Consider the following 27,865-nt stretch of genomic DNA (forward strand, 5'->3'; position numbering starts at 1 on the left):
GGATGTGGACAGCACACGGATAATATCCATGTGCTGTCAGGTTTTTTTTCAGACCCATAGAAATAAATGGATCCATGGGCTATCCACAAAAAAGGGATCACACTAAGGTCTGTGTGGGGCAGAGATGTGACCTCCCCCCTCTTCCCCCATTTTAAATGTTGCATTTCAGAAGTTTGTCTAAATCCTACAAGCAAGCTTATACCCAGCTCTCACTCCACCTTTGCAAACTGACATGGATGGCACAAATGCTATTTCTGCTGCAAATGTTTAATAAATGTTGCACCACGGAAAGAAATCTAGATTGGAGTGAAATGCTCCGAAAATGGTGGCAATGCATTGATAAATGTGGGCCAGTGCTCCTGGTGACCTTATCGGAACATTGCAGACAAGACCCATAATGTTTGTTGCTTATTAGATGCCCTAAGAAATGGAAACAAATTGGTTGGCCTGAGAAATCCCAGGCTCCCTAGATGAGCTTTGAGGACTAGCATAGCATCCACATGCATAGAAGTTAATAAGTGGTTCTGTAATGTTTCAGTTCATTCGTTAATCTTGTCTTTATATAGGAAAGAATTCGCAATCATAAATACAGAAGTATAAGTGACCTAGAAAAGGATGTCATGCTGCTCTGCCACAATGCACAGACATTCAATCTAGAAGGATCCCAGGTTCGTAGGTTTTTTTCTTTCTCTTTGGGTAGTGATTGTATTTTAAGTAGAGATGAGCAAATTGATTTGTCTGTTCTTCACCTGTAAACGGGTGTCCCCGAAGCTGAGGATACTCTCCCACCGCTTGATTAATAGGGCCAGACATCTCTGCCAGCCCTGACTGTCTTGCACCTTTGCTGCTGCACAGAGGCTCTGCTTCCGCTACTGGAGCAGCAACTGCGCATGCCCCGCTACAGCAGCAACTGCGCATGCCCCTGATAGTGACGCATAAACAGTCGCTGCTACAGAAGCAGAGTATTTGGAGCTGCGACGCAGGCTTGAGATTATCTGACACGGCAGGACATCTTGGCCGGCCCGATCAAGTGGCAGGGGGAGCGTTCGCCAACTCTAAGAAACCCGATTACAGGAGCAGAACGCTGCTTGATGAGACAAATCAGTTTGCTCATCTCTAACTGTAAGCCATGATGATGCTGATTCATTCTAGTATGTTATTACACAGCTGTGTTAAGATTCGGATATTATGGGACACTGATCACTAATAATGGAGTGGAGCCAACTAGGTGCTCCTCTAACAGCCCTCATCTTAGATGAATACAGAATAATTTTTTATATTTATTTTATTCACTTACATAGCGCTGACATATTCTGTAGCGCTTTACAGCCATTCCTATTGCTGTTTTGTCTACACTGGAGTTTACAATCTAGTTTCCCTATCAGTAGGTCTTTGGAGTGTAGGAGGAAATGGGGGGGGGGGGGGGGTAACCCACAAAACACAAGGAGAACGTACAAACTCCGTGCAGATGTTGTGCTTTGCATTCTTTTATTACAACAAAAGTTTGTGGGGCAATCCTGATCTTTCTTACTTTATTAGATATACGAGGATTCTATTGTTCTACAATCAGTCTTCAAGAGTGCAAGACAAAAAATTGCAAAAGAAGATGAGAGTGAAGAAGACAGCAATGAGGACGACGATGAGGAGGATGAAGATGAATCAGAATCTGAGGGTAATCCGTTAATATGTAATACTTTATACAAACTCTACTAATTCCAGGAAATTCCACCATCTAAAGAATATTTTCTGTTTTTATTTTACAAAAGAAGCAACTGGTTGGGTTGCTTTTTGCAGACTTTTACTATGCAAATGAGAATCCTGTTTTGTCAAATGGCTTTTTTCCTAATGGGAAAAACAGATCCAATTGGGGAAGATTTATCAACGAGTTTATGGCACAAGAGTGGCATAAAAAAAGTTACATGTTATGGTGTTCACCATATAAGCGCAATAATTTCAACCATAATGCCACAACCCAACAGATTTACTGTGATTTATGACAGAAAGTGCTATAAATTAGAACTGAAATCGACGCCAGCTCCTCGCTGACATAGATTTCAGTTACAGGGCACAGACAGAAGATGTGCCGGTTGCTGTGCAAATATACCCCAATAACTAGAAGGGATTTTGGAACATTACCCAGATACGGCCAGCCAGCAACACCCATGAATGGACAAGTCCTTTGCAGTTTGTTAGAGTAGGGTTTGCTATGTGAAATGCTGCAGTAGCGACTTGATTAGAATAATGCTGCATTAGGAGAGGCAGTAAAAATAAAGAATGTTTTTGCCAATACTTCCTTTGCTCAAGTCTTTACATGGCTATCTTCCAAGGAGCCTTCCATTGAGGCTCTTGGGGTACATCCTCACAGGATAGAAATAATTTGTTGTGGATCTCCGGACAAATCCACAGCAAAACCTGCATGTTTCACATTTTGATGCAAGTTTTCTTTGAATTTCATCCTATTCGTTGCCAAGGCTGAATTCTGCAGTGAAAATCAGCAGAATGGATTGGAATGCTGCAAATTTAGAACCCACATTGCACAATTGTCAAACAGATTTTTTTCCACAGCGCTTGGATGAGGTTTGTTAAAATTGTATCCACTTTACTGCTACATGTCTGGCATGTGTGGACACAGCCTTAAAAGGGTTGTGTGCTGTAATGATATTCATGACCCATCCTGAGGTTAGGTAGTCCGTATCAGATGGGCGATGGGACGCAGAGCAAGCACAAGTGCCATAACCCCTTCAAACAGCTGATCGACAATGGTGCTGAGAGCAGGACCTCCACCAATCTGATATCAACCTATTCTGAGGCTATGTCACCAAGATGATTACAGTGCACAACCCTTTAAGGCAGCAGCTCTGCATCAAGCCAAAATCTAGATAATGGACTAAAATTGGATGATCTACAAATATGTTACTGACTAAAACATCCTCTTTTTAAATGATTGGAAATTTCTGTATTTTTCAGTTTTATCATATGTCTTGTAAATGCATAAAAGAACAGGCTCCCTTTGTGGCCCCCTAAGAATAAACTAAAGGTGAATGGCTTCTGGCAGCAGCTGGCCTATTCTGAATTACCTGTCTAAATCTCGCTGACCCAAAGAAGGCAGGCATTTAAGAAGTAACATGGAAGGATTACCCTGATGTCATATGCTTCACCGGCTTTCCACTCCATGCATTTCTTAACTGCTCAGTACCGTATTGTAAAACACTGAAGAAACAAAAATCGTGTGCATGAGCCCTAATTTTGCAGGACAGTACGATTCCAAATTCATATAGTTTTAAACTTAAAAATAAATAAATGGTGTCAAATCGAGGGGAGAGTGGCCCCTCCTTCCTCTGTCTAAACAATTGACTGGGGCATCAAAGGGGTTATCCATTGCAGCAGAGTGCTAGCTGTAATATACAAATATACACCTGCTACCAATGGGGCGAGCTCAGCTCTTGAACCCACAGCAGTACTATTCGTATTCACTGTATATGTCCAGTGGCTTACATGTTGATGGCCAGCCAGATCATCGCTAACGAGCACTCGTAGGAACACTCATTAGCCGTGATCTGGATATGTAATACTGCCGCCGATTGCCCGATGAAGGAGCAAACGTTCATCGGGCAATCCAGATTTTTAAGCATGCTTAAAAATCATTGTTTGCTGGTGGCAGATCGTGCTGCTGCCAGCAAATAATGATTCTGTATTCTCCGTACTGTGGAGGAGATCGCTGCATGTAATAGCAGCGGTGTCCTCCACTATTGAGCAGGCGATTTTTGGGAAGAAATGTTTCCCTCCCGACAATTGCCTGCTAGATCGGCAGGTCTAATGCCGCCCTTACAGTCTGTACTGCTCTACATTACTGTAACTAAATTATATTAGAAGCTGAACATTCATTTTCACCCTTGTCCTACATATTATACGTACAGCACATATATTTCATGTGTAACGGTTATATGCATGTATGACAGACAATAAAGCTGCTTTTAGACAGGCAGTTTATCATAACTTGAACAGAGAGGATTGGATCCCTAAATTTGTTAATGGAGCTGTGTGAAGATTTGTGGTCATCATGTGATGTTTGGTTGGGCCATAGAAATAGTTGTTTAAGGTGTCATCTTGCTTCATTTTTTATGCATGCAGCTCAGCCTCGAGAAGCTCATGTGTATTTTTTATTACCTTCTAGCTAGCCCCGAACACTTCATAGTCATCTTGTTCATATTTGTATACTGCAACTTGTATTCAGCCCCCCGTTTTTGTGAATTAATTTTAGAACTTTCGGTTTCAGCAAAATCAGTGAAAGTAAAAATCAAGCTGAATAAAAAGGATGAAAAGAATCGAGAAAAGGGAAAAGGAAAGAAACGCCAGGGTCGTGTCAAAGCTAAACCAGTTGTCAGCGACTATGACAGTGATGAAGATCAAGATGAAAATGTGAGTAGAGATGATACACTTGATACACCTATCCAGCACACATAGCTGTGGTTCACCTGGTTATAACGCTGTTTTCCTTTGCTCTGAGGCTCCTTTTCGGAGTTATACCTTTTTTTGTAATATGCAAATTAGGTATTTAGTGCAATGAGGATGTGACCACGGCTTTTGTTGCACCCAGGCTTAGCTCATTTCTGTGGTGAGCCCCTCCCTGGCTGCTTTGCCACGGCCTGGCCTTGTCAATCAAAGCAGTGCTCACCACAGAAAGGAGTGGAGTTAGTGTGCAACAAGAGCAATAATGATGCCCACGTTTTGCACCAAGGGCTTAATTTGCATATTAATCCTTACACACACAACAATTACATTGTGGTGCATTGTAAAGAGTATGCAGTGGGTTCACACACTGAGCCCGCTCCATACACGGTAAATGCCTGCTGTGTAATGCAGCAGGCACCCAACCGCAATGACTGGACGCAGTCAAATTCAGCATCTGTGTGGTTAGGCAGGGGAAGAGGGTAGCCTGGAGCCTTGGCAAAGATCCCATTCTATTGCGGTATATGGTACAAGCGATCAGAAGATGACATTTTCAGGTTTTCTAAGGGGACTAAAAATTACAATAAAGTAAAAAAAAAATGCAAATAATGAAAATTCTAATAAACCCCCTTTCCCAATGTTACATATAAAAATAAACATGTTTCCAATACCTGAAAATGCCCACCCTATTAAAATTGATTATTTTTTTTTCCTGAGGATAGATCATCAGTTTAAAATAACTGCAGAACCCCTTTAAATAAAAAGTTATGGCTGTCAAAATATGGTGATGCAAAGAGTTATTTTTAAAGTTATTATATATTATTTTTTTAAGTAGTAAAACTATATCTCCGTAATCGTACTAACCTTAGCTTGGTGAACGGCACTGGTGACAGATTCACTTTAAAATTAGATTTAACAGTATATATGTATGGAAGATTCACATTGTTAAGGTGTATTTACACATGGCAGGCTTAACCGCCTCAGGACCGCCGTACGCAGGATTGCGTCCTGGCGGCGGCCCTGCTCTTCTGGGTGGACGCATATACGCGTCCTCTCGCGAGACGCGAGATTTCCTGTGAACGCGCGCACGTTCACAGGATCGGAAGGTAAGCGAGTGGATCTCCAGCCTGCCAGCGGCGATCGTTCGCTGGCAGGCTGGAGATGCGATTTTTTTTTTTTAACCCCTAACAGGTATATTAGACGCTGTTTTGATAACAGCGTCTAATATACCTGCTACCTGATCCTCTGGTGGTCCCTTTTGTTTGGATCGACCACCAGAGGACACGGGCAGCTCAGTAATAAGTAGCACCAAGCACCACTACACTACACCCCCCCTGTCACTTATTAACCCCCTGATCACCCCATATAGACTCCCTGATCACCCTCCTGTCATTGATCACCCCCCTGTAAGGCTCCATTCAAACGTCTGTATGTTTTTTACGGATACATGGATCGGATCCGCAAAACACATACGGACATCTGAATGGAGCCTTACAGGGGGGTGATCAATGACAGGGGGGTGATCACCCCATATAGACTCCCTGATCACCCCCCTGTCATTGATCACCCCCCTGTAAGGCTCCATTCAGACTTTTTTTGGCCCAAGTTAGCGGAAATAATTATTTTTTTTTCTTACAAAGTCTCATATTCCACTAACTTGTGTCAAAAAAGAAAATCTCACATGAACTCACCATACCCCTCACGAAATCCAAATGCGTAAAATCATTTAGACATTTATATTCCAGACTTCTTCTCACACTTTAGGGCCCCTAGAATGCCAGGGCAGTATAAATACCCCACATGTGACCCCATTTCGGATAGAAGACACCCCAAGGTATTCCGTGAGGGTTATATTGAGTCCATGAAAGATTGAAATTTTTGTCCCAAGTTAGCGGAAAGGGAGACTTTGTGAGAAAAAAATAAATAAATATCAATTTCCGCTAACTTGTGCCAAGAAAAAAAAAAATTCTATCAACTCGCCATGCCCCTCATTGAATACCTTGGGGTGTCTTCTTTCCAAAATGGGGTCACATGTGGGGTATTTATACTGCCCTGGCATTTCAGGGGCCCTAAAGCGTGAGAAGAAGTCTGGGATCCAAATGTCTAAAAATGCCCTCATAAAAGGAATGTGGGCCCCTTTGCCCACCTAGGCTGCAAAAAAGTGTCACACATCTGGTATCACCGTACTCAGGAGAAGTTGGGGAATGTGTTTTGGGGTGTCATTTTACATATACCCATGCTGGGTGAGAGAAATATCTCGGTCAAATGCCAACTTTGTATAAAAAAAATGGGAAAAGTTGTCTTTTGCCGAGATATTTATCTCACCCAGCATGGGTATATGTAAAATGACACCCCAAAACACATTGCCCAACTTCTCCTGAGTACGGCGATACCAGATGTGTGACACTTTTTTGCAGCCTAGGTGGGCAAAGGGGCCCACATTCCAAAGAGCACCTTTCGGATTTCACCGGCCATTTTTTACAGATTTTGATTTCAAACTACTTACCACACATTAGGGCCCCTAGAATGCCAGGGCAGTATAACTACCCCACAAGTGACCCCATTTTGGAAAGAAGACACCCCAAGGTATTTCGTGATGGGCATAGTGAGCAGGGCTGTGGAGTCGGTAGATAAATGTTCCGACTCAGACTCCTCAGTTTTATGTACTTCTGACTCCCCGACTCCGACTCCTCTGTATTAATATGCAAATGTATTTTATACATTCCTTGAGGGAAAGAAACGCAACCTACCACAGGACTACTGGCTGGGAAGCTACTTTCTCCTTTGTGTGCTTATCTGCTGCTGAAGATAAAGCAGTGGGAGGATCCGGGAAGGGGCATTTATTCTAAAACATGATTTCCCATAGTCATGTTTAAAGTTTAAGCTAACAATCGGAGTTTACAAGTTTTTATAGCCTTAGCTAAATGACAGCAGTTTTTCCAATGGTTTACAGCTTCAGTCTTGAACTATTGGCCCTTCATTCCCTTCACTTATACAAGTGTCTCACTCTCTAGTCCTGCAAAAAACATATTTATTTAATCCCTTATCAGTGAGAGGCTAGGTTACACATGGACGCTGCGTTCCCTGTAAAAGCAGAACACAACACTATGGAAAGTATAAGTATTGCAGCTCCTAATTGTGCGTTGCATGCCATATAGTGAAGCACATGAAAAGCATGCTTCTTCACGGTCACTTAACGTGTTCGTTTTGCGGTTACGTGAGGCACTGCATGCATTGGTCTTTATTCTTACAGTAGAGAAGTCATTAATTATAACTTTTTGTGAATTGGGACATTTAAACTTGTTTTTTTTATTTTTTTATTCCAATCTAAATTTAGTCGGAGTCGGTGCATTGTTTGCCGACTCCGACTCCGACTCCAGGTACCCAAAATTTCCCCCGACTCCTCGACTCCGACTCCACAGCCCTGATAGTGAGTTCATAGAAGTTTTTATTTTTTGTCACAAGTTAGTGGAATATGAGACTTTGTAAGAAAAAAAAAAAAAATCATCATTTTCCGCTAACTTGTGACAAAAAATAAAAAGTTCTATGAACTCACTATGCCCATCAGCGAATACCTTAGGGTGTCTACTTTCCGAAATGGGGTCATTTGTGGGGTTTTTCTACTGTCTGGCCATTGTAGAACCTCAGGAAACATGATAGGTGCTCAGAAAGTCAGAGCTGCTTCAAAAAGCGGAAATTCACATTTTTGTACCATAGTTTGTAAACACTATAACTTTTACCCAAACCATTTTTTTTTTACCCAAGCATTTTTTTTTATCAAAGACATGTAGAACAATAAATTTAGAGAAAAATTTATATATGGATGTCGTTTTCTTTGCAAAATTTTACAACTGAAAGTGAAAAATTTTCATTTTTTTGCAAAAAAATCGTTAAATTTCGATTAATAACAAAAAAAGTAAAAATGTCAGCAGCAATGAAATACCACCGAATGAAAGCTCTATTAGTGAGAAGAAAAGGAGGTAAAATTCATTTGGGTGGTAAGTTTCATGACCGAGCAATAAACGGTGAAAGTAGTGTAGGTGAGAAGTGTAAAAAGTGGCCTGGTCATTAAGGGTGTTTAAGGTAGGTGGGCTGAAGTGGTTAAAGGGGTTCTCCGCTTTTGATATATTGATGACCTATCCTAAGGATAGGTCATCAATATCAGATCAGTGGGGGCCTGACTGCCGACATCCCTGCCGGTCAGCTGTTTGAAGAGAACGCAGTTCACTTGTTTATTTAGATGCTCACAATCTACATTGCAGCGGTGAGGTGTAAATACAACTCTTGAATAGTTGGGAGCCATCCCATTGAAGTGAATAGGATGGAGTAGCTGTAATTACACCTGCTCGCCACTACATGTTGATGGCGATCAGGTAAACAAGAGAACACCATGCTTGTATTATATTTCACCTTAAAGAGGACCTTTCACTAGATTAAAAAAAATCTTAACTAAGTATACAGACATGGAGAGCGGCGCCCAGGGATCTCCCTGCACTTACTGTTTTTCCTGGGCGCCGCTCCGTTCACCCGGTATAGCCGCCGGTATCTTCACATGTTAGGCTCCACCCAGTGGAACCTGCCGGCGTCTCTTTCTCCCAGGCTGTAGCGCTGGCCAATCGCAGCGCTCAGCTCATAGCCTGAGAGAAGAAAAAAAAACTCTCAGGCTATGAGCTGAGCGCTGCGATTGGCCAGCGCTACAGCATGGGAGAAGGAGACGCCGGCAGGTTCCACTGGGTGGAGCCTAACATGTGAAGATACCGGAGGCCATATTCAGGGCGAACGGAGTGGCGCCCAGTAATACCTCCAAAAATAGTTATTACTTTACATTCCCCGTATGTCTACTTCATGTTTGGATCATTTTGGGAATGCCATTTTATTTTTTGGGGACGTTAGAAGGCTTAGAAGTTTAGAAGCAAATCTTGAAATTTTTCAGAAAATTTCCAAAACTCAATTTTTAAGGACCAGTTCAGGTCTGAAGTCACTCTGTGGGGCTTACAAAATAGAAACCGCCCATAAATGGCCCAATTTGAGAAACTACACCACTCAAGGTATTCAAAACTGATTTTACAAACTTTGTTAACCCTTTTTGTGTTTCACAAGAATTAAAGGTAAATGTAGATGAAATTTCTGAATTTAACTTTTTGGGCAGATTTTCCATTTTAATCCATTTTTTTTCTGCTAACAAAGCAAGGGTTAACAGCCAAACAAAACTCAATATTTATTGCCCTGATTCTTTTAGTTTACAGAAACACCCCATATGTGGTCGTAAACTGCTGTACGGGCACACAGCAGGGCGCAGAAGGAAAGGAACGCCGTATGGTTTTTGGAAGGCAGATTTCACTGGGATAATTTTAACTTGCCATGTCACATTTGAAGACCCCCTGATGAACCCCTAAAGTAGAAACCAGAAGTCCAAAATATGACCGCGTTTTGGAAACTGGAATCTGTCATTGTTGTCTGTAGATACATTAACGTGAGGGTCATGATATCAAAGGAGCATTTGTTTAAAATCTGCTCAAACTTCTTGCAATACTCTGGGTTAACTTTAAAGAAGGTAGGACGCGTACCCATGCGTAGTCCCCGTGGAATTCTTCTTGTTCTGACGTACTCCGCCAGTGTAATGCTATGTAGCTCATAGTTGAGTTGGCGTCTGGGTTCTCGTTCCAGTTCTCTCGCCTGTAATTCAGCTGCTGGAGTTTGTAAGAAGTCATTGGATTGTGTGACTTGTGATAATACCGTGGAAATTTCTTCTTACCCAAATGATAGGGTGTTGTCAGCCATTGTACCGCACCCATTTTGGAAACTACAGGATAAGGTGGAAGATTTGTTGGTACTATTTTAGGGTACATATTATTTTTGGTTGCTCTATATTACACTTTTTGTGAGGCAAGGTAACAAAAATAGATGTTTTGGCACCGTTTTTATTTTTTGTTATTTACAGTTGTCATATCTTCTATATTAAAAGAATCTTCATATAAAAGAGAGGATTAAAAAAAAAAAAAAAATTACCGTATTTTTTGCTTTATAAGACGCACTTCCCGTGCCCCCCACCCCCCCCCCCCAAAAGTGGGTGGAAAATTACAGTGCGTCTTATAAAGCAAATGCTGCCAACTCTGATGGCGCTGATACATCGCTGCCGCGCTGCGATGTATCAGCGGGATGTGAGGAGGGGATGGAGGCTGACGACACTCGCGGCAGTGCCCGATGCAGTCACTGTACTGTAATACATCGGGCCCCGCACACAGCAGTTTTCATAAGTAAAGTCATGGTACAGTAATCCTCTTCAAGCTGTGTTTGTACTTTAAACTCAGGCAATCCTCTGTACAACTTACTATGAAAGTGGCAGGCAGGGAGGCAGCGTAACCTCACGATGCTCACTCATTCACGCTCCTCCCATTTCATTCATGAAGGCAGACCGGGAGCGTCAATGAGTGATCGCGAGGTTACGCTGCCGCCCTCATAGTAAGTTGTACAGAGGAGTGATTGAGTTTAAAGTACAAACACTGCTTGAAGAGGATTACTGTACCATGACTTTCCTTATGAAAACTGCTGTGTGGGGGGCCCGATGTATTACAGTACAGTGACTGCAGCGGGCACCGCCGCCAGTGTTGCCAGCCTCCATCCCCTCCTACCATGAAAACTGCTCCATTACACTATGCTGTAAGTGGGTGTAATGGGGGTCACTATTCACGCAGGACAATATACTGTGACACATGATACTGTGACCAGCATAAGATGATCTTATGCTGGTCACAGTATCATATGTGTCACAGTATATTGTCCCTATGTGAATAGTGACCACCATTGCATAAGATGCTATGTGTGTCATTCACACATCCCCCACACTAGTGTATGATCCACAGACCACCCCCATAACGGTGTCCTCCACAGATCCCCCCCATAACAGTGTCCTCCACAGATCCCCCCCATAACAGTGTCCTCCACAGATCCCCCCATAACAGTGTCCTCCACAGGTCCCCCCTATAACAGTGCCATCCACAAATCCCCCTTAAAACTGCCATCCACAGACTCCTCATAACAGTGCCATCCACAGATCCCCCATAACAGGGCGTCATCCACAGATCCTCCATAACAGTGTCATCCACAGACAACCATTAGTTCAAAACCCACCAAAAGCACACCTTTTGGTTCAAAATATTTTTTTCTTATTTTCCTTCTAAAATATCTAGTTGCGTCTTATCATCAGGTGCGTCTTATAAAGCGAAAAATCCGGTATATTATCCTTCTGGCAGACATAAACACGCCTCTAAGTTCTTTTATCGAGTATCTTAATTTGAGTTGTGCAAGCAGTGAAACAAAGGGACAATTGTATATCAGTGCTCCAGACAAAAAAAAATGACCAGGAGCCATTGGCTCCTAAACTAAAAAATTTAGGAGCCAAATTACATTTTTTAGTCGCCAAATTTAAAATGCATATCATTTTAAAAAAAAGGACTTTGAGAAGATGAGACGCAGGTGCACTACATATAGGAGAAAACAGCACCACATGCCTCTCACATCCAGGGACATTTTCTGGGGAACAAGGTGACTAAAAATGGCGAATTGCGTGGTTTAGAGTTTTTTTTTTTCTGTTACGGCCTTCACCGAGCGGGAATATTTTTTAATATTTTAATAGCTCACACTTTTTGGGACGTGGCGATATGTAATATGTTCTTTGTTTGTAAATTTTATATGTAAAACTGGGAAGGGGGCCATTTAAACTTTTAGTATTTTTTTAGTTTTTTTTTTACTTTTTATTTGACAACCATTTCTCCCATTAGGGACTAGAACCTGGATCTTTTCATCCCTTGTCCTATTCACCCTGATAGATCTCTATCAGGGTGAATAGGACCTCACACTCTCCCTGCTGCCCTGTGCATAGTACACACAGCAGCAGGGAGCTGAACATGGCAGCCAGGGCTTCAGTAGCTTCCTGGCTGCCATGGTAACTATCTGAGCCCCAGCAGTGTAATCTGCCACTGCCACCAATGAAGGGGATGGGGACACTGTGGCCACCATATAACAATGGGAGGGAGACGGGGACGACTTGTGGCCAGTGATAATGGGGGGGGGGGGGGAGAGGCTTTGGGAGAGCGCACTAGAGGACCTTTCATGGGTCCAAAGAATCTGAACTTATCAGCAGGCTGCATAGAGCGGCGCCCAGGGATCTAAGTGCACTTACTATTATTCCTGGGCGCCGCTCCGTTCGTCCGCTGTGGCCCCCGGTATTTTAAGCATTCAGAGGAAGGAGGAGGAGACGCCAGTGTGTCTCCGTCTCCATGACAGCAGCGCTGTCCAATCACAGCGCAGAGCTCAAAGCCAGGGAGAAAAAACCTCCCTGGCTCTGAGTTCTGCGCTGTGATTGGACAGCGCTGCTGTCAGGGAGAAGGACAGACACTGGCGTCTCCTCCTCCTTCCTCTGAATGCTGAAAAGACCGGGGGCCACAGCGGACGAACGGAGCGGCGCCCAGGAATAATAGTAAGTGCACTTAGATCCCTGGGCGCCGCTCTATGCAGCCTGCTGATAAGTTCAGATTCTTTGGACCCACGAAAGGTCCTCTTTGACTCCATACAATTGTCTGCAGCGGTATCGCAGACCGGGCACCCGGCCTCAATAACAGGGCATGCGATCTGGGGCACCTGAGGGGTTAATGGCCGCGGATCGCATGCCCTGTTATTGAGGCCGGGTGCCGGGTCTGTGATACCGCTGCAGAGTCGCAGACACTTATGTTTTACATTCATTTCATTGGCGGCGCAGTGGCGACAGCTCCTCCCCTCCTCCTCCCTGCTATCTCCCCATTGGTGGTAGTGGCGGCCGCGTCACAGTGGAGAGGGAGGGACTCCTTCCTTCTCCACTGTGCAGTGTGCTACTGAACTTAGGCTGCGCAGGATCGCGGCGGTACAGTCGCAAATGGCGACAAGACTAAAAAGTCTTGTCGCCATCTGCAAATTTTAAGGCGCATTGGCGACCGTTTTGGTCGCCATCTGGAGCCCTGTATATGCGAAATATATAATCGTTTATTATAAAACAAAGGCTATAAAATCAATACAATTGCAAAACAAATGAAGTTACAAAATAATGCCCAAAATGTACCACACGGTGGTGCTAAACATACCCCTGTCTCATCAGCACAATGTGACTTAGTGATTTATGACGACCAGTGTCATAATTGTAACCAACAGACTCGTATACCAAGAGAAACTTAGGATCTTCTGTTTATCAAACAAGCTATAACAATAAAACACGGATTATACAGAAAAATAACTGTTATCCCTTGACTCTGTTTTCCTATGACCAATAAAAAATATATGATATTAATATGATAAAATATTCAGCTCGGCAATCAGACTATGGAAAATAACTTTCCAAGGGTTTTAGTCCTCTTTTCAAATAATGTCAGCTCTTCCATTAACAATATGCATCTTTGCTAAGAGAATAATCAGCATTATGGAGGCGCCTAACACTATATATTCCCACAGTATGGGAACTCTTGGCTATATACTGAGAGAAATATCTTATTAATATCACGAGTAGTAAACAAAATATGTTACCGGGTCAAAGGTAGACAGAGTTCAGATGGGACCAGCTCTCAAGAACTTTCCTAGTAATCCAAAAAAATAATCCAAGTTTCTTCTGGTAAAGTTTTTTTTTTGATTGAATGATTTCAATTAGGAATTTCCAATCAGGTAAGGTGCGTGTATTCACATACTAATAACATCATGATGTCATATTAACTCCTAATATGGCATAGAACAAATAATGAAATAATATAATATTGTCCATCTGCCTCCAGATGGCACTGTGGTATTGCAGATGAACATCACAACTTCTAAGCATTTAAAACTAAATTTCTAATAATACGTTCACATGACCTTCTTGACCTGTTTAATATACATCATTGAGGAAGGTCTTTTCCTTACACTTTTGAATCAGATCATTTTTATTAAAGGTTTTACATACAGCCAATTATTCAGATTAACCGTACATTATATGACAATAGGATATCAATACAGTTAAATCAATCATACTTTATCCAAATCAGCACGTCAATAACACAGCATCAAATAAACCTTTATTAAATCTCCCAGTCCCCCCCAACTCCCTCCCAACCTCCCCCTCTCCGTGTGGTCATCTCCCTCGATATGGACAAAAATGCTCCAATTCTCTTACATCTTAAAGGGAACCTGTCACCAAAAAAATGCTTACTAAGCTGTTAATAGTACCTTATAGTGCTGCATAGTAGTTTCCTAAGGCACTTTTTCATTGTTTAGCCGCATCCAGCCTCCTTGAGAAATCGATGTTTTATTCAGCCGCTGCCCCCTGCTTCAAGTCAGGTTTGCAGTCAAGGGGGCAGCGGCCTATGCGTCTCCCCGCCTCCCGTCGCCTTTATTGACACGCCGGATCTCAGTGCCGGGACCGCGCTCCCAACCCGCATGCGCAGTAAAGGGCTGCTGTAGCGCGATCCCGGCTCCGGCTCGTACACTCAGCCGGCTTCAGTTTCGCTACTGCGCATGCGCCGCCAGCCTTACATATTAGCGCAGTTACAGAAGATGCCGGGCGCATGCGCAGTAGTGAAACTGAAGCCGGCTGAGTGTACGAGCCGGAGCCGGGATCGCGCTACAGCAGCCCTTTACTGCGCATGCGCCCGGCATCTTCTGTAACTGCGCTAATATGTAAGGCTGTCGGCGCATGCGCAGTAGCGAAACTGAAGCCGGCTGAGTGTACGAGCCGGAGCCGGGATCGCGCTACAGCAGCCCTTTACTGCGCATGCGGGCTGGAAGCGCGGTCCCGGCACTGAGATCCGGCGTGTCAATAAAGGCGGCGGGAGGCGGGGAGAGCAGCATTGGAGACGCCTAGGCCGCTGCCCCCTTGACTTCAAACCTGACTTGAAGCAGGGGGCAGCGGCTGAATAAAACATAGATTTACTCAAGGAGGCTAGATGCGGCTAAACGATGAAAAAGTGCATTAGGAAACTACTATGCAGCACTATAAGGTACTATTAACAGCTTAGTAAGCATTTTTTTGGTGACAGGTTCCCTTTAACTTCCAAATCCCCTTAGGACCATTCCATTCCAAATATGCATCAATCTCTGAGACTTCCCCCAGGTCCAGCCAGCCACACTTTTCCTTACACTTTTAATTACCTATATCCTGGACTTGTTGGAGTTGGCTGTCTTCTCCTATCTTTTTGAAATATATGTTGACTTGATGAAAATTATATATAATGGCTTTGATGCTTGGCATCGGAACTTGTACATTTCACTTATCTACATCCATGAATAACTATTGTTTTGAAATAACATTTACTCTTCTCAGAAATCCAATTAACATAAACTTACTTCAATGTTTTTGTACCTTCTACAATACATTCTAAATGATAAATACATGGTATAACATATATATATAAATCGATACATTGTTACACATAGATAACACATATAAATTATTGGTTAAAATATATTTTAAACTAAATATACCATACATAGATATATATAATATAATTATGAATATATATATTGAACCTCATACAGCAGGTGTGCCTCAAGGATATGAATCCTTATCACGTTATGGCTTATCCATGAAACAACCTTGTTCCCTTCAGACAGACATGTCTGAGGAGGTTGGTTTACTCCCCATAGATGAACCCATATCTTTAGTAATAACTTTAAAAATATAATGTCCGTTCATGGTCACAATTATTTTTATATTAACTGAACTTGCCATGAACTCATCTTGGCTTCCTCAGCCACATAACAGAACTTTGGTTCAAATTGATTTCCTCTTAAAGGCAATGAGATGAGCATTCATTTGGGTTATAATGTCATTAGATAATATTGTATACGTATTAAAATGCACAACACAGTGTTCATCTAACAGGTTAGATCGTGTGCTATTTTTATAGAGCAGTTGTTACGGACGTGACAATACCAAATGGTATTGGTTGTTTGTTTCAGTTTAACATAATAAAGCATTTTTTTAAAAAATTTAGTGTCTCCACATTCTGAAAGCCATAGTTATTTATTTATTATTTTTTTTGGGCGACTGTCTTATGTAGGGGCTAATTTTTTTCGGTATGAGATGATTGTTTGGTACTATTTTAGGGTGCATATAACTTTTTGATCGCTTGGTATTACACTTTTTGTGAGGTAAGGTGACAAAAAATGGCTTTTTTGACACACTTTATTTTTTTTTTACGTTGTTCACCAGAGGGGTTAGGTCATGTGATCTTTTTATACAGCAGGTTCTTATGGACGTGGCGATACCTAATATGTCTACTTCTTTTATTTATTTAGGTTTTACACAATATCTTTTTCTGAAACCAAAAATAATAATCATTTTAGTGTCTCCACAGTCTGGGAGCCATAGATTTTCTTATTTTCTGGGCGATTGTCTTAGGTAGGGTATCATTTTTGCGGTATGACTGTTTGTAGTACACTTTTTGTGATGTAAGGTGACAAAAATGGCTTTTTTTTTTACAGGTTTTATTTATTTTTATTTTATTTTTATTTTTTTACGGTGTTCACCTGAGGGGATAGGTCATGTGATATTTTTACACAGCAGGTTCTTACGGACACAGCAATACCTAATATGTATACTTTTTTTATTTACTTACGGTAAGTTTTACACAATAACAGAATTTTTGCAACCAAAAAAATGATGTTTTAGTGTCTCCATATTCTGAGAGCCATAGTTTTTTTTATTTTTTGGGAGATTGTTTTATTTAGGGGCTCATTTTTTGCGGGATGAGGTGACTGTTAGATTGGTACTATTTTGGGGCGGCATACTCCTTTTTGATCGCTTGGTGTTGCACTTTTAGTGATGTAAGGTGACATAATGTATTTTTAGCAGTTATTTAATTTTTTGGACGCTGTTCATCTGAGGGATTAGGTCATGTGATATTTTACTTTATTTTGGGAAAAGGACGCTTTTTTTTTTGCTTTTTTTTTTTTTTTACTTGAAATTAAAAAAAAATTGTAAAACTTAATTTTTTTTTACTTTATTTTTTCCACTATATTTTTTGTCCCACTATGGGACTTCAACTTTTGGGGGTCTGATCTCCTTTACAATGCTTTACAATACTTCTGTATTGTAATGCATTGGCTGTAAGTGTATTACACACTGTAATACACTTACAGCTTTCCTGCCTGTGAAATCCAGGGGGCTGGATCTCACAGACTCTCCCGGAATGCAGCCACGATGCCTAAGGAAGGCATTGGGCTGCCATCGGGCCCCGTCACAGCAGCTCGGGGACCCTATGGCTTCTTCCTTCCTGCCGGCATTGAAATCACCGATGCCGACGCATGCAGCAAGCTATCGGTGACTGCCGGACCCCTGCCGCAGATCGGGCGGGTGCATCTCCGTGCCCGATCATCGCGCCGTACATGTAAAAAATATATAAAATGTAAATATAAAAATTCAAATCACCCCCCTTTCTTCGCATGCCAAATTGCTGATACTATCCAAATCTAAAAATATTTATCCCATACTGCAGAAAGTTTTTTGGTCACTTCATCTCCCAGAAAAAATGAAATAGAAATTTATATACACCCCAAAATGGTATCAATAAAAAGTACAGATCTGCCCACAAAAAGTGAGCCCTCATACAGCTCTGCACACATAAAAATAAAAATACTATGGTGGTCAGAATGTGGCAATACAAAGAAAAAATTATTTTTTTCCAGTTTTATTTTTTCTCAGTATTAAAACGCAAGGAAAACTATATATATGTGTGTATCCTCGGAGTGAATGGAACAGGTCAGTTTTACTGCATAGGGAATGCCATAACTGTGGTGGAATTTAATATTTTTTTTTTTTCATAATTCCAACCCAATTTTCTGCTTCCCACTAAATTGTATGTAACCATAAATTGTGCCATTAAAAAAATACAACTTGATCCACAAAAAAAAAGCCCTCGTACGGCTATGGGAATGGAGAAATACAAAAGGTAATGGCTTTAGGAAGGCTAGGATGAAAAAAACAGCATAACCCATGGCGATTTTCAATCATTGATGTAAAAATTTTTAATCAGACATCATATATTACATGGCAATACCTTTCTAACAAGGCTAGAACCAGCCCTGTACCTCCTTTCTGCTGCAACTCTCTCCCTGTAGCTGCCACAGCTTCTAATGGTAGATGGTGGTAGTTGAAGATTTAAACTGAGCACATTCGACCAGCTAAGTGAGACGGACAAAAAATTTGGAAAAGAGCAAACAGCAGGTGGCGCTATACAGATACATTTTATTGAGTAGCTCACTGGCTGTACTAAATTTTGAATTACATGCAATTATAAAGGTATTCAGGTCCTGGTGCTTGTTCGGAAAATGTAGAATATACTTTGTGACTCAGTTCCTTTAAGTACGATGCTGCTGAAGTCCCCGTCTCTACATTGTGGCTGTCATCAGCTGTACCAGCACATTACTTGCTGCAGTGGTCATGCCAAGTAGTACAGTATTATTTTTATGGTAATATTTACGTTTTTGGCTTATTATAAAGAATTTCCTGTTAATATCCATTTTCTTTTCCTAGGATCAGTCGGAAGGAAGCGGAAGTGATGACGAGTGACTTACATGAAAACTGTTTTGTGGACAGAATTCTTCATTTTCTAGCTTTCATGCATCCAATTCATGTTTTTTCTAAAAAAGAAAAAATACACAATGGGAATGTTTCTGTATTCATCATCTAGAGTTGACGTTAGACTAGTGGCAGGCATACATGATCTCATCGTGTAAAAAAAAAAAAAAAAAAGGTAAAACACACATAGACACAGGTTTTGTAACATATTGTGACCAAATGTCCTCCAATATGAAGCAAGCAACAAATTTTTTGATGGAAAACTGTGGGTCAGTGATATAACTTCTGTGGGTTGACTTGCCCTTGGAAATGGTTTCCCCTGTGCCTGGTTTGCTATACTATGGTACAGCTTACGGCAATGCAAAGCTGAAAACAATATTTTGTAGCAACGTGAACTGGGACAAACTCATAGAAGTAACTGGTTATTTTATTTTTCGTCAGGCAATTTTATGTTAGCATTTTTTATGTTGTGGTTCAGTATTTTTAATTTTTTTTCCAATAATTGTGGTAAATATATATATATATATGCAAAGTTGAAGAACTGGTTAACCCTTTTGGCGCTGGAGGGGCCTGCAATTTTTTGTTTTGCATGCTGTGGCTGGCTCTCAAGGTGTTAATATGCAGTAGTTACTTTCCATAATTTTTCTCTTCCTTTCTATCTGCCCCTTTTCCCCCCACGTTAGGGCGGTTTAAACACAAAGTCGTTGAAGACATTATAAAGTACCGGTATACGGCTAATGTAATTTTGTTTTTTATTAAAATTTCTATTTGTTATGAAGAAGTTTGGTTTAAACTTGTTAATTGTTGCAAACTATATATAATTGAACGCTTTAATTCTCCCTTGCCCGTTTTATTCTTTTCTTCAAATTGACCTTTATCAGTGTGGATAATCATCTTTTTTTTTCCTTAAAGTGTACTTAATCTTTGCTTTCTTTGCACAAAGTCTTTGGTTGCAATTCATAAGCCTGAGGCAAATAAAATCCCAGAAATTTTGAGAAAACTGTGTTATTGTGATTTGCTAATGCAGAGAAAACTGTTTCATATTCAGTGTAATTATTCACTTTGAATTAAGCTACTTTCACTCACCTGGATCCGGCAGGGTTCAGCAAAAACACTTCCGTTACTGATAATACAACCATCTGCATCCGTTATGAATGGCTCCGATTGTATTATCTTTAAAATAGCCAAGAGGGATCCGTCGCGGACTCCATTGAAAGCCAATGGGGGACGGATCAATTTTCTATTGTCAGATAAAACAGATCCGTCCCCGTTGACTTGCATTGTGGGTCATGACTGATCCATTTTTCTCCGCATCCCAGGACGGAAAGCAAACTGCAGCATACTGCGGTTTGCTCTCCGGTATGGGAATGGAATGCATTTTGGAGCACTCCGTTCTGTTCAGTTACGTTTTGTCCCTATTGACAATGAATGGGGACAAAACGAAAGCGTTTTTTCCTGGTATTGAGACCCTATGACGGATCTCAATACCGGAAAATATTAACGCTAATGTGAAAGTAGCCTTACATGATAAATCAAAGACTCCAACTCGGGTTAATGAGCAAGACAGGAATATACGTTCATTGCTTTCAACGTTTCTCTTTGAATTTAAGCAGTATGATTTTTACTGCCATTTTTTGCACCTGCAGTTATTGGTGTATTTTTTGGGGTAAAATGCCAGCTTCACATGTTGGATTATGGGAAATATGAAACGCAGGCTACACAAGCATTTTTTGCTTCAGTTAAATAAATACCTGTAACCTCTCCTGACATTTAGCACCAACTACTACAAGCTATCCAGTTATTGCTGCCAGTGTCAGACTGCACAGGGACATGCCCCCAACGGGTGGCACCCAGCTGGAGCTTCATTGCGGATTGTTGGAAATTCATTCATAATGCTAGCAGGAATATGGTGAATCTATGTGGCATAAAACAGCAGGAAAAAATTGTGTTCCCAAGTTAGTTATTTGCGAAGTTTCGCGTGACTTTGTTGAATAACTTCAGTGGTTTATTTTTAAAGTTGAAAATCACTTTAAAACTTGAAACCGAACTCTGCTTTGATTCCGAGAAAGCCTTGTACAAGCTCAGCCCTATTACTACTACAGATTCTTTCTCAATCTCAGCAGTGTTCTGTGCCGGGAAGTGCACAGCTCCCGATTTTAGCTCTTTTCATATACTGTAGTCACATTTGACCATGGCATCTGAAGGGTTTTCTGCGTTATCGCAGACATTAGCTCCAGACCTCTGCTGTTTAAAATTTCAAAAACCCTGTGGCTATGGCCCCCGCTGCACTTAAGAGCGGGTGCATTTTTAACCACCTCCGGACCGCCGAACGCAGCGACGCGTCCTGGAGGTGGTTGATTCATTCCGCCTGGACGCGAGACGCGAGATTTCGGTCACAGCCGGCCCGCGCATCGCGGGCCGGCAAAAGTTCGAGGAGAATTGCATCAGCAACCTGCCAGCCAATGATCGTCGCTGGCAGGTTGCTGATTTTTAAAAAACCGAATCACAAGCCATATAACAGATCATATTAGTAAATATGATCTGTTATATGGCTTCTCTGCTCCTCTGCTGGTCCTTTTCGTCGGTTGGATCCAACAGAAGAGCAGACTGAACTGTGAGTACACACCAAACACTGTCCTTAGCCCCAGATCACCTTCCATCACCCCCATCATCCAAATTAACCCCTTGATCGCCCCCTGTCAATCACTTGGTGAAAGACAAAAAGTGATCAGTGTAAACTGTCACTTTTTTTTTCACTAGTATTGGCTGTTAGGTTTTAGGATTAGTTTAGGCCCCTTGGTTAGGTAGTTTAGGGATCAGTTAGCGCCCAGCCCACCGCACCGCAGTCCCTTATTCGCTGATTAGCGTATCACTAATCAGCATTTGTACTTTTATAGTATCTGTAAGTGATCAAAACTGATCACGGTCAGATCTATAATTGTATTAGTGTCACCTTAGCTCGCCCTCCACCCAAAACGCAGTGTTTGCCCGATCAGGCCTGATCGGTCGCCCACACGTGCGTTCACCCACGCCCGCCCCACCGAAGTGACAAAAAAAAAATTTTTTTGATCACTGCACATTCACTTTACACGCACTGCGGCGATAAAAAAATCAGTTTTGATATTTTTTATCAACCGCAGCGGCCTCCGGTACTTCGCTAGCCTCCCCTTTGTAAGACAGGCTTGCTTTTTTTTCTTGGGTAGTCTCAGGGAATACCCCTAAATTTAGTTGCCCAAATGTCAAACAGGGGGTATTCTTCTGAAGAGGCCTACAGGATTCTGACCCAGTCGGATGAGGAGTGGGAACCCTCATCTGATGAATCTAGCGGGTCAGAATATGAACCTGTAGAAAGCAGTGGCTCTCTGACCCAAAGTTCGGACGAGGAGGTGGAGGTCCCTGATAGAACCAGGCGTACCAGGCCCCGTGTCGCTAGACCACAGGTTGCGCAGGATCCGCTTCAAGAGCAGCAGTGTGGGGCTGTCGCTGCCGGATCACGTGGTGAGGCATACACCAGCAGCGCAGCCCTTCCTGGACCTAGTACCAGCACTGCCGTACAACATGGTGAAGTAGCGAGCACCAGAAGGGCAGTTGAATCTGGTACGGTGGAACGTGCAGTAGTTACCCCGTCGCAGCCACCGCACAGACAGGCCCGTAGAGCCCCTAGAGTCCCTGAGGTGCTGGCAAACCCTGATTGGCAGTCACCAACTTCAGCCACACCAGTAGTTCCCCCTTTCACCGCCCAGTCTGGAGTTCGGATTGAGACGGCTCAGATCGGTTCAGCCCTGGGATTTTTTGAGCTATTCTTGACTGCGGAGCTCTTGGACTTAGTCGTGGCAGAAACAAATCGGTATGCCACACAATTTATAACCGCAAACCCGGGAAGCTATTATGCCCAGCCTTTCCGGTGGAAACCAGTCCAAGTTTCCGAACTTAAAATTTTTCTGGGGTTTCTCCTCAACATGGGTCTAACTAAAAAGCATGAATTGCGGTCATATTGGTCCACGAACCCAATTCATCACATGCCCATGTTCTCTGCTGCTATGTCCAGGACACGATTTGAGACCATCCTGCGTTTCCTGCATTTTACCGACAACACCACCTCCCGTCCCAGAGGCCACCCAGCTTTTGACCGGCTCCACAAAATTCGGCCCCTCATAGACCATTTCAACCAGAAATTTGCAGATTTGTATACCCCTGAGCAAAACATCTGCGTAGACGAGTCCCTAATACATTTTACCGGGCGCCTTGGCTTCAAACAATACATCCCAAGCAAGCGTGCCCGGTATGGGGTCAAATTGTATAAGCTCTGTGAAAGGGCCACAGGCTATACCCACAAATTTCAGATCTATGAGGGAAAAGATCAGACCCTGGAGCCGGTCGGTTGCCCTGACTACCTGGGGAGCAGTGGGAAGACAGTCTGGGACTTGGTGTCACCCTTATTCGGCAAGGGGTACCATCTTTATGTGGACAATTTTTACACAAGTGTGGCCCTCTTTAGGCATTTGTTTCTAGAACAGATTTGCGCCTGTGGCACCGCATGAACTAGTCGCGTGGGCTTCCCCCAACGGCTCGTTACCACCCGTCTTGCAAGGGGGGAGAGGGCTGCCTTGTGTAACGAAGAACTGCTCGCGGTGAAATGGAGAGACAAGCGTGACGTTTACATGCTCTCCTCCATTCACGCAGACATGACAATCCAAATTGAAAGGGCAACCCGTGTCATTGAAAAGCCCCTCTCAGTCCACGACTATAATGCGCACATGGGAGGGGTGGACTTCAATGACCAGATGTTGGCTCCATATTTAGTTTCCCGACGCACCAGACGCTGGTATAAGAAGGTGTCTGTATATTTAATTCAATTGGCTCTGTATAATAGTTTTGTTCTCTACAGTAAGGCTGGGAGAACACGATCCTTCCTCAAATTCCAGGAAGAGATCATCGAGAACCTCCTGTATCCAGGAGGTTCCGTGGCCCCAACCACCATTGTAGTTAGCCGTCTACACGAGCGACATTTCCCCAGTGTCGTTCCTGGTACCTCAACCCAACCGCCACCCCGAAAAAAATGTTGTGTCTGTAGCAGGAGTGGAATAAGGCGTGACACCCGCTATTTCTGTCCTGACTGTCCTGACCACCCTGCCCTATGCTTAGGAGAGTGTTTCCGGAAGTACCACACACAGGTACACTTAGCATAGGGATTGCATCTCACAGGACAGGCACACAGGGCTATTAGGGCCCTTTTACTCACAGCTGCTGCAAACCTCTCCTTTCACCTGGGATAAAGTGCATAACGTACTTCGCCACATCTTTGGGCGATTTGCGCTTTGCACATTGTCCCATGGGGAAGGAGAGGTTTGTTCTATAAAAGTAAAAAAAACTAAACAAAAAAAAAATTACCGGTAAGTAAAAAAAGTTAACGTTCAGTTAAAAAAGTTCTCATTACCCGTATGCTCAATATAAGGAGAATAGCAGAAACTCCTAATGCTGGGCATACATGTAATGATTGCGGAGACCCTCAAATGCCAGGGCAGTACAAACACCCCACAAATAACACCATTTTGGAAAGAAGACACCCCAAGGTATTCCGTGAGGGGCATGGCGAGTTCCTAGAATTTTTTATTTTTTGTCACAAGTTAGTGGAAAATGATGATTTTTTTTTTTTTTTCTTACAAAGTCTCATATTCCACTAACTTGTGACAAAAAATAAAAACTTCCATGAACTCACTATGCCCATCAGCGAATACCTTGGGGTGTCTTCTTTCCAAAATGGGGTCACTTGTGGGGTAGTTATACTGCCCTGGCATTCTAGGGGCCCAAATGTGTGGTAAGGAGTTTGAAATCAAATTCTGTAAAAAATTGGCCGGTGAAATCCGAAAGGTGCTCTTTGGAATGTGGGCCCCTTTGCCCACCTAGGCTGCAAAAAAGTGTCACACGTGGTATCTCCGTATTCAGGAGAAGTTGGGGAATGTGTTTTGGGGTGTCATTTTACATATACCCATGCTGGGTGAGAGAAATATCTTGGCAAAAGACAACTTTTACCATTTTTTTTATACAAAGTTGGCATTTGACCAAGATATTTCTCTCACCCAGCATGGGTATATGTAAAATGACACCCCAAAACACATTGCCCAACTTCTCCTGAATACGGAGATACCACATGTGTGACACTTTTTTGCAGCCTAGGTGGGCAAAGGGGCCCACATTCCAAAGAGCACCTTTCGGATTTCACCGGCCATTTTTTACAGAATTTGATTTCAAACTCCTTACCACACATTTGGGCCCCTAGAATGCCAGGGCAGTATAACTACCCCACAAGTGACCCCATTTTGGAAAGAAGACACCCAAAGGTATTCGCTGATGGGCATAGTGAGGTCATAGAACTTTTTTTATTTTTTGTCACAAGTTAGTGGAATATGAGACTTTGTAAAAAAAAAAAAAAAAATCATCATTTTCCGCTAACTTGTGACAAAAAATAAAAAGTTCTATGAACTCACTATGCCCATCAGCGAATACCTTAGGGTGTCTACTTTCCGAAATGGGGTCATTTGTGGGGTGTTTGTACTGTCTGGCCATTGTAGAACCTCAGGAAACATGACAGGTGCTCAGAAAGTCAGAGCTGCTTCAAAAAGCGGAAATTCACATTTTTGTACCATAGTTTGTAAACGCTATAACTTTTACCCAAACCATTTTTTTTTTTTACCCAAACTTTTTTTTTATCAAAGACATGTATAACAATAAATTTAGAGCAAAATTTATATATGGATATCGTTTTTTTTTGCAAAATTTTACAACTGAAAGTGAAAAATGTCATTTTTTTGCAAAAAAAATCGTTAAATTTCGATTAATAACAAAAAAAGTAAAAATGTCAGCAGCAATGAAATACCACCAAATGAAAGCTCTATTAGTGAGAAGAAAAGGAGGTAAAATTCATTTGGGTGGTAAGTTGCATGACCGAGCAATAAACGGTGAAAGTAGGGTAGGTCAGAAGTGTAAAAGTGGCCTGGTCTTTAAGGGTGTTTAAGCTATAGGGGCTGAGGTGGTTAAAGACCAAACTTCCACCATACACGTACGGTGGAAGTCCAGAAAGGATTAAAGCATAAATGCATGCAAATCAATGTGTAAATACACTAAGAACAAAAAAAAAATGTAAATGTTGAAAGAGCTTGACACTTTTACATGTTGAAATGGGTTCTATGCTAAAGTAAACTTATTGTGGCAGCATTTGCTTCTATTTTATCAAATATATTTCAGTTAAGATGGAGAAATATATAAAGAAGTCCATGTCCCTGCAGTTCAGACATGTCTCCACCTTCTCCTTCACTCTGTCCTGTAGCTAGGGGCTGGGTAAGTGGCTGAAGCAGCAGCCTCCCTCTCTTCCCTGTCTACAGTAGTACAAAACATTTAAAGGAGTTGTCCAGGATTTTACTACTGATGGTCTATACTCCCGATAACATCTCAGACAACGCTTAAAATGAACAACCATGATATAGTCACCCCTTTCTCCAGAGCTGTTCTCTGTGGTGCTGGGCCAATTCTCTTGCCACTATTTGTTTATAAACAGCAGCAGTGTCGAGCCTGGATATGGCAGGTAACTGCTGCAGCCAATCACTGTCCTCAGCTGTTTAGTGTCGATGACGATGATTGACTGCAGCAGTGACATGCTGTGTCCCAGCACGTCCGTATTGTGCATGGATAGGGCACATGAAAGCTGTAGCCAAAGATGAACTGAGGTGGAGCAATCGCCCCCAATCCGCTAATGAGGCACTGGTTTAGCTATAAGTTATGTCCCAGGGCCTGTTTACAAGGTTGAGCATTGACCTGTAGGATACCATGCATCTGGTGGCATTAGAGGCTCAGCTTTCTTTTCATTTTGGAAAGAGAGCTAATTTGCATGACTGCAAGCTACAGAGTTGCTTGTGGGCGGTGGACCATCAAGCGGCAGCGGTATACACAAACCTGTCTAATATTTTTTTTAATAAAGACTAATTGCAGATCTGCTTATTTTATTCTTTTTGATGCATTGCAGCAAACAAAACTTAGAAACTGGCACCACTACTCACCACCAAACCAAAGGCTTCTTTTACACGGGCGTCATGATTTTGGGCCGGATAAGATGCGGGTGCGTCGTGGGAAAATGTGCAATTTATTTATTTTTTTCTGCGCGAGTGCAAAACATTCTTCACAGAAGTTCGGGTTTGGGTTAGGTGTTGTGTAGATTGTATTATTTTCCCTTATAACATGGTTATAAGCGAAAATAATAGCATTCTTAATACAAAATGCTTACTAAAATAGGGCTAGAGGGGTTAAAAATAATTATTTCACCTTAATCCACTTATTCGCGTAGCAAGGCTTCTCTTCTTTCTTCAGGACCTGAGTAAAGGACCTTTGATGACATCACTGCGCTCATCCATCACATGATCCATCACATGGTGATGGATCATGTGACGGACCATGTGATGAGCGTAGTGACGTCACCACAGGTCCTTTTCCTACTGCACATCAAAGATGAAGACAGAAGAGAAGCCGGGCTGCGCGAACAAGTGGATTAAGGTGAGTTAAAATTTTGATTTTTTTTTTTTTTTAACCCCTCCAGCCCTATTTTACTACGCATTCTGTATTAAGAATGCTATTATTTTCCCTTCTAACCTTGTTATAAGGGAAAATAATAAAGATCGGGTCCCCATCCCGATCGTCTCCTAGCAACCGTGCGTGAAAATCGCAGCACATTCGCACTTGCTTGCGGATGCTTGCGATTTTCACGCAGCCCCTTCCACTTCTATGGGGCCTGCGTTGCGTGAAAAACGCACAAAGTAGAGCATGATGCGCTTTTCACGCAACTCACAACTG

At 42.3% G+C, this 27,865-nt stretch overlaps 1 protein-coding gene across 3 annotated transcripts in view; it reads left to right on the forward strand.

Annotated features, from left to right (window-relative positions):
* The window catches only part of SMARCA2 (SWI/SNF related, matrix associated, actin dependent regulator of chromatin, subfamily a, member 2), a 289,118-nt gene extending 269,920 nt beyond the window's left edge, over nucleotides 1-19,198 (forward strand). For all 3 annotated transcript variants that reach the window (XM_040417115.1, XM_040417114.1, XM_040417116.1), the window contains exons 31-34: nucleotides 567-668; nucleotides 1,540-1,672; nucleotides 4,277-4,419; nucleotides 18,980-19,198. In XM_040417115.1, the coding sequence (XP_040273049.1) occupies nucleotides 567-668; nucleotides 1,540-1,672; nucleotides 4,277-4,419; nucleotides 18,980-19,015 (414 nt within the window). In that variant the 3' untranslated portion in view covers nucleotides 19,016-19,198. The remainder of the gene's footprint in view (nucleotides 1-566; nucleotides 669-1,539; nucleotides 1,673-4,276; nucleotides 4,420-18,979) is intronic.
* Nucleotides 19,199-27,865: the final 8,667 nt, after the last annotated feature.

Source organism: Bufo bufo, chromosome 2 (genome assembly GCF_905171765.1).
Source record: "Bufo bufo chromosome 2, aBufBuf1.1, whole genome shotgun sequence".
Taxonomy (NCBI): Eukaryota; Metazoa; Chordata; class Amphibia; order Anura; family Bufonidae; genus Bufo; species Bufo bufo.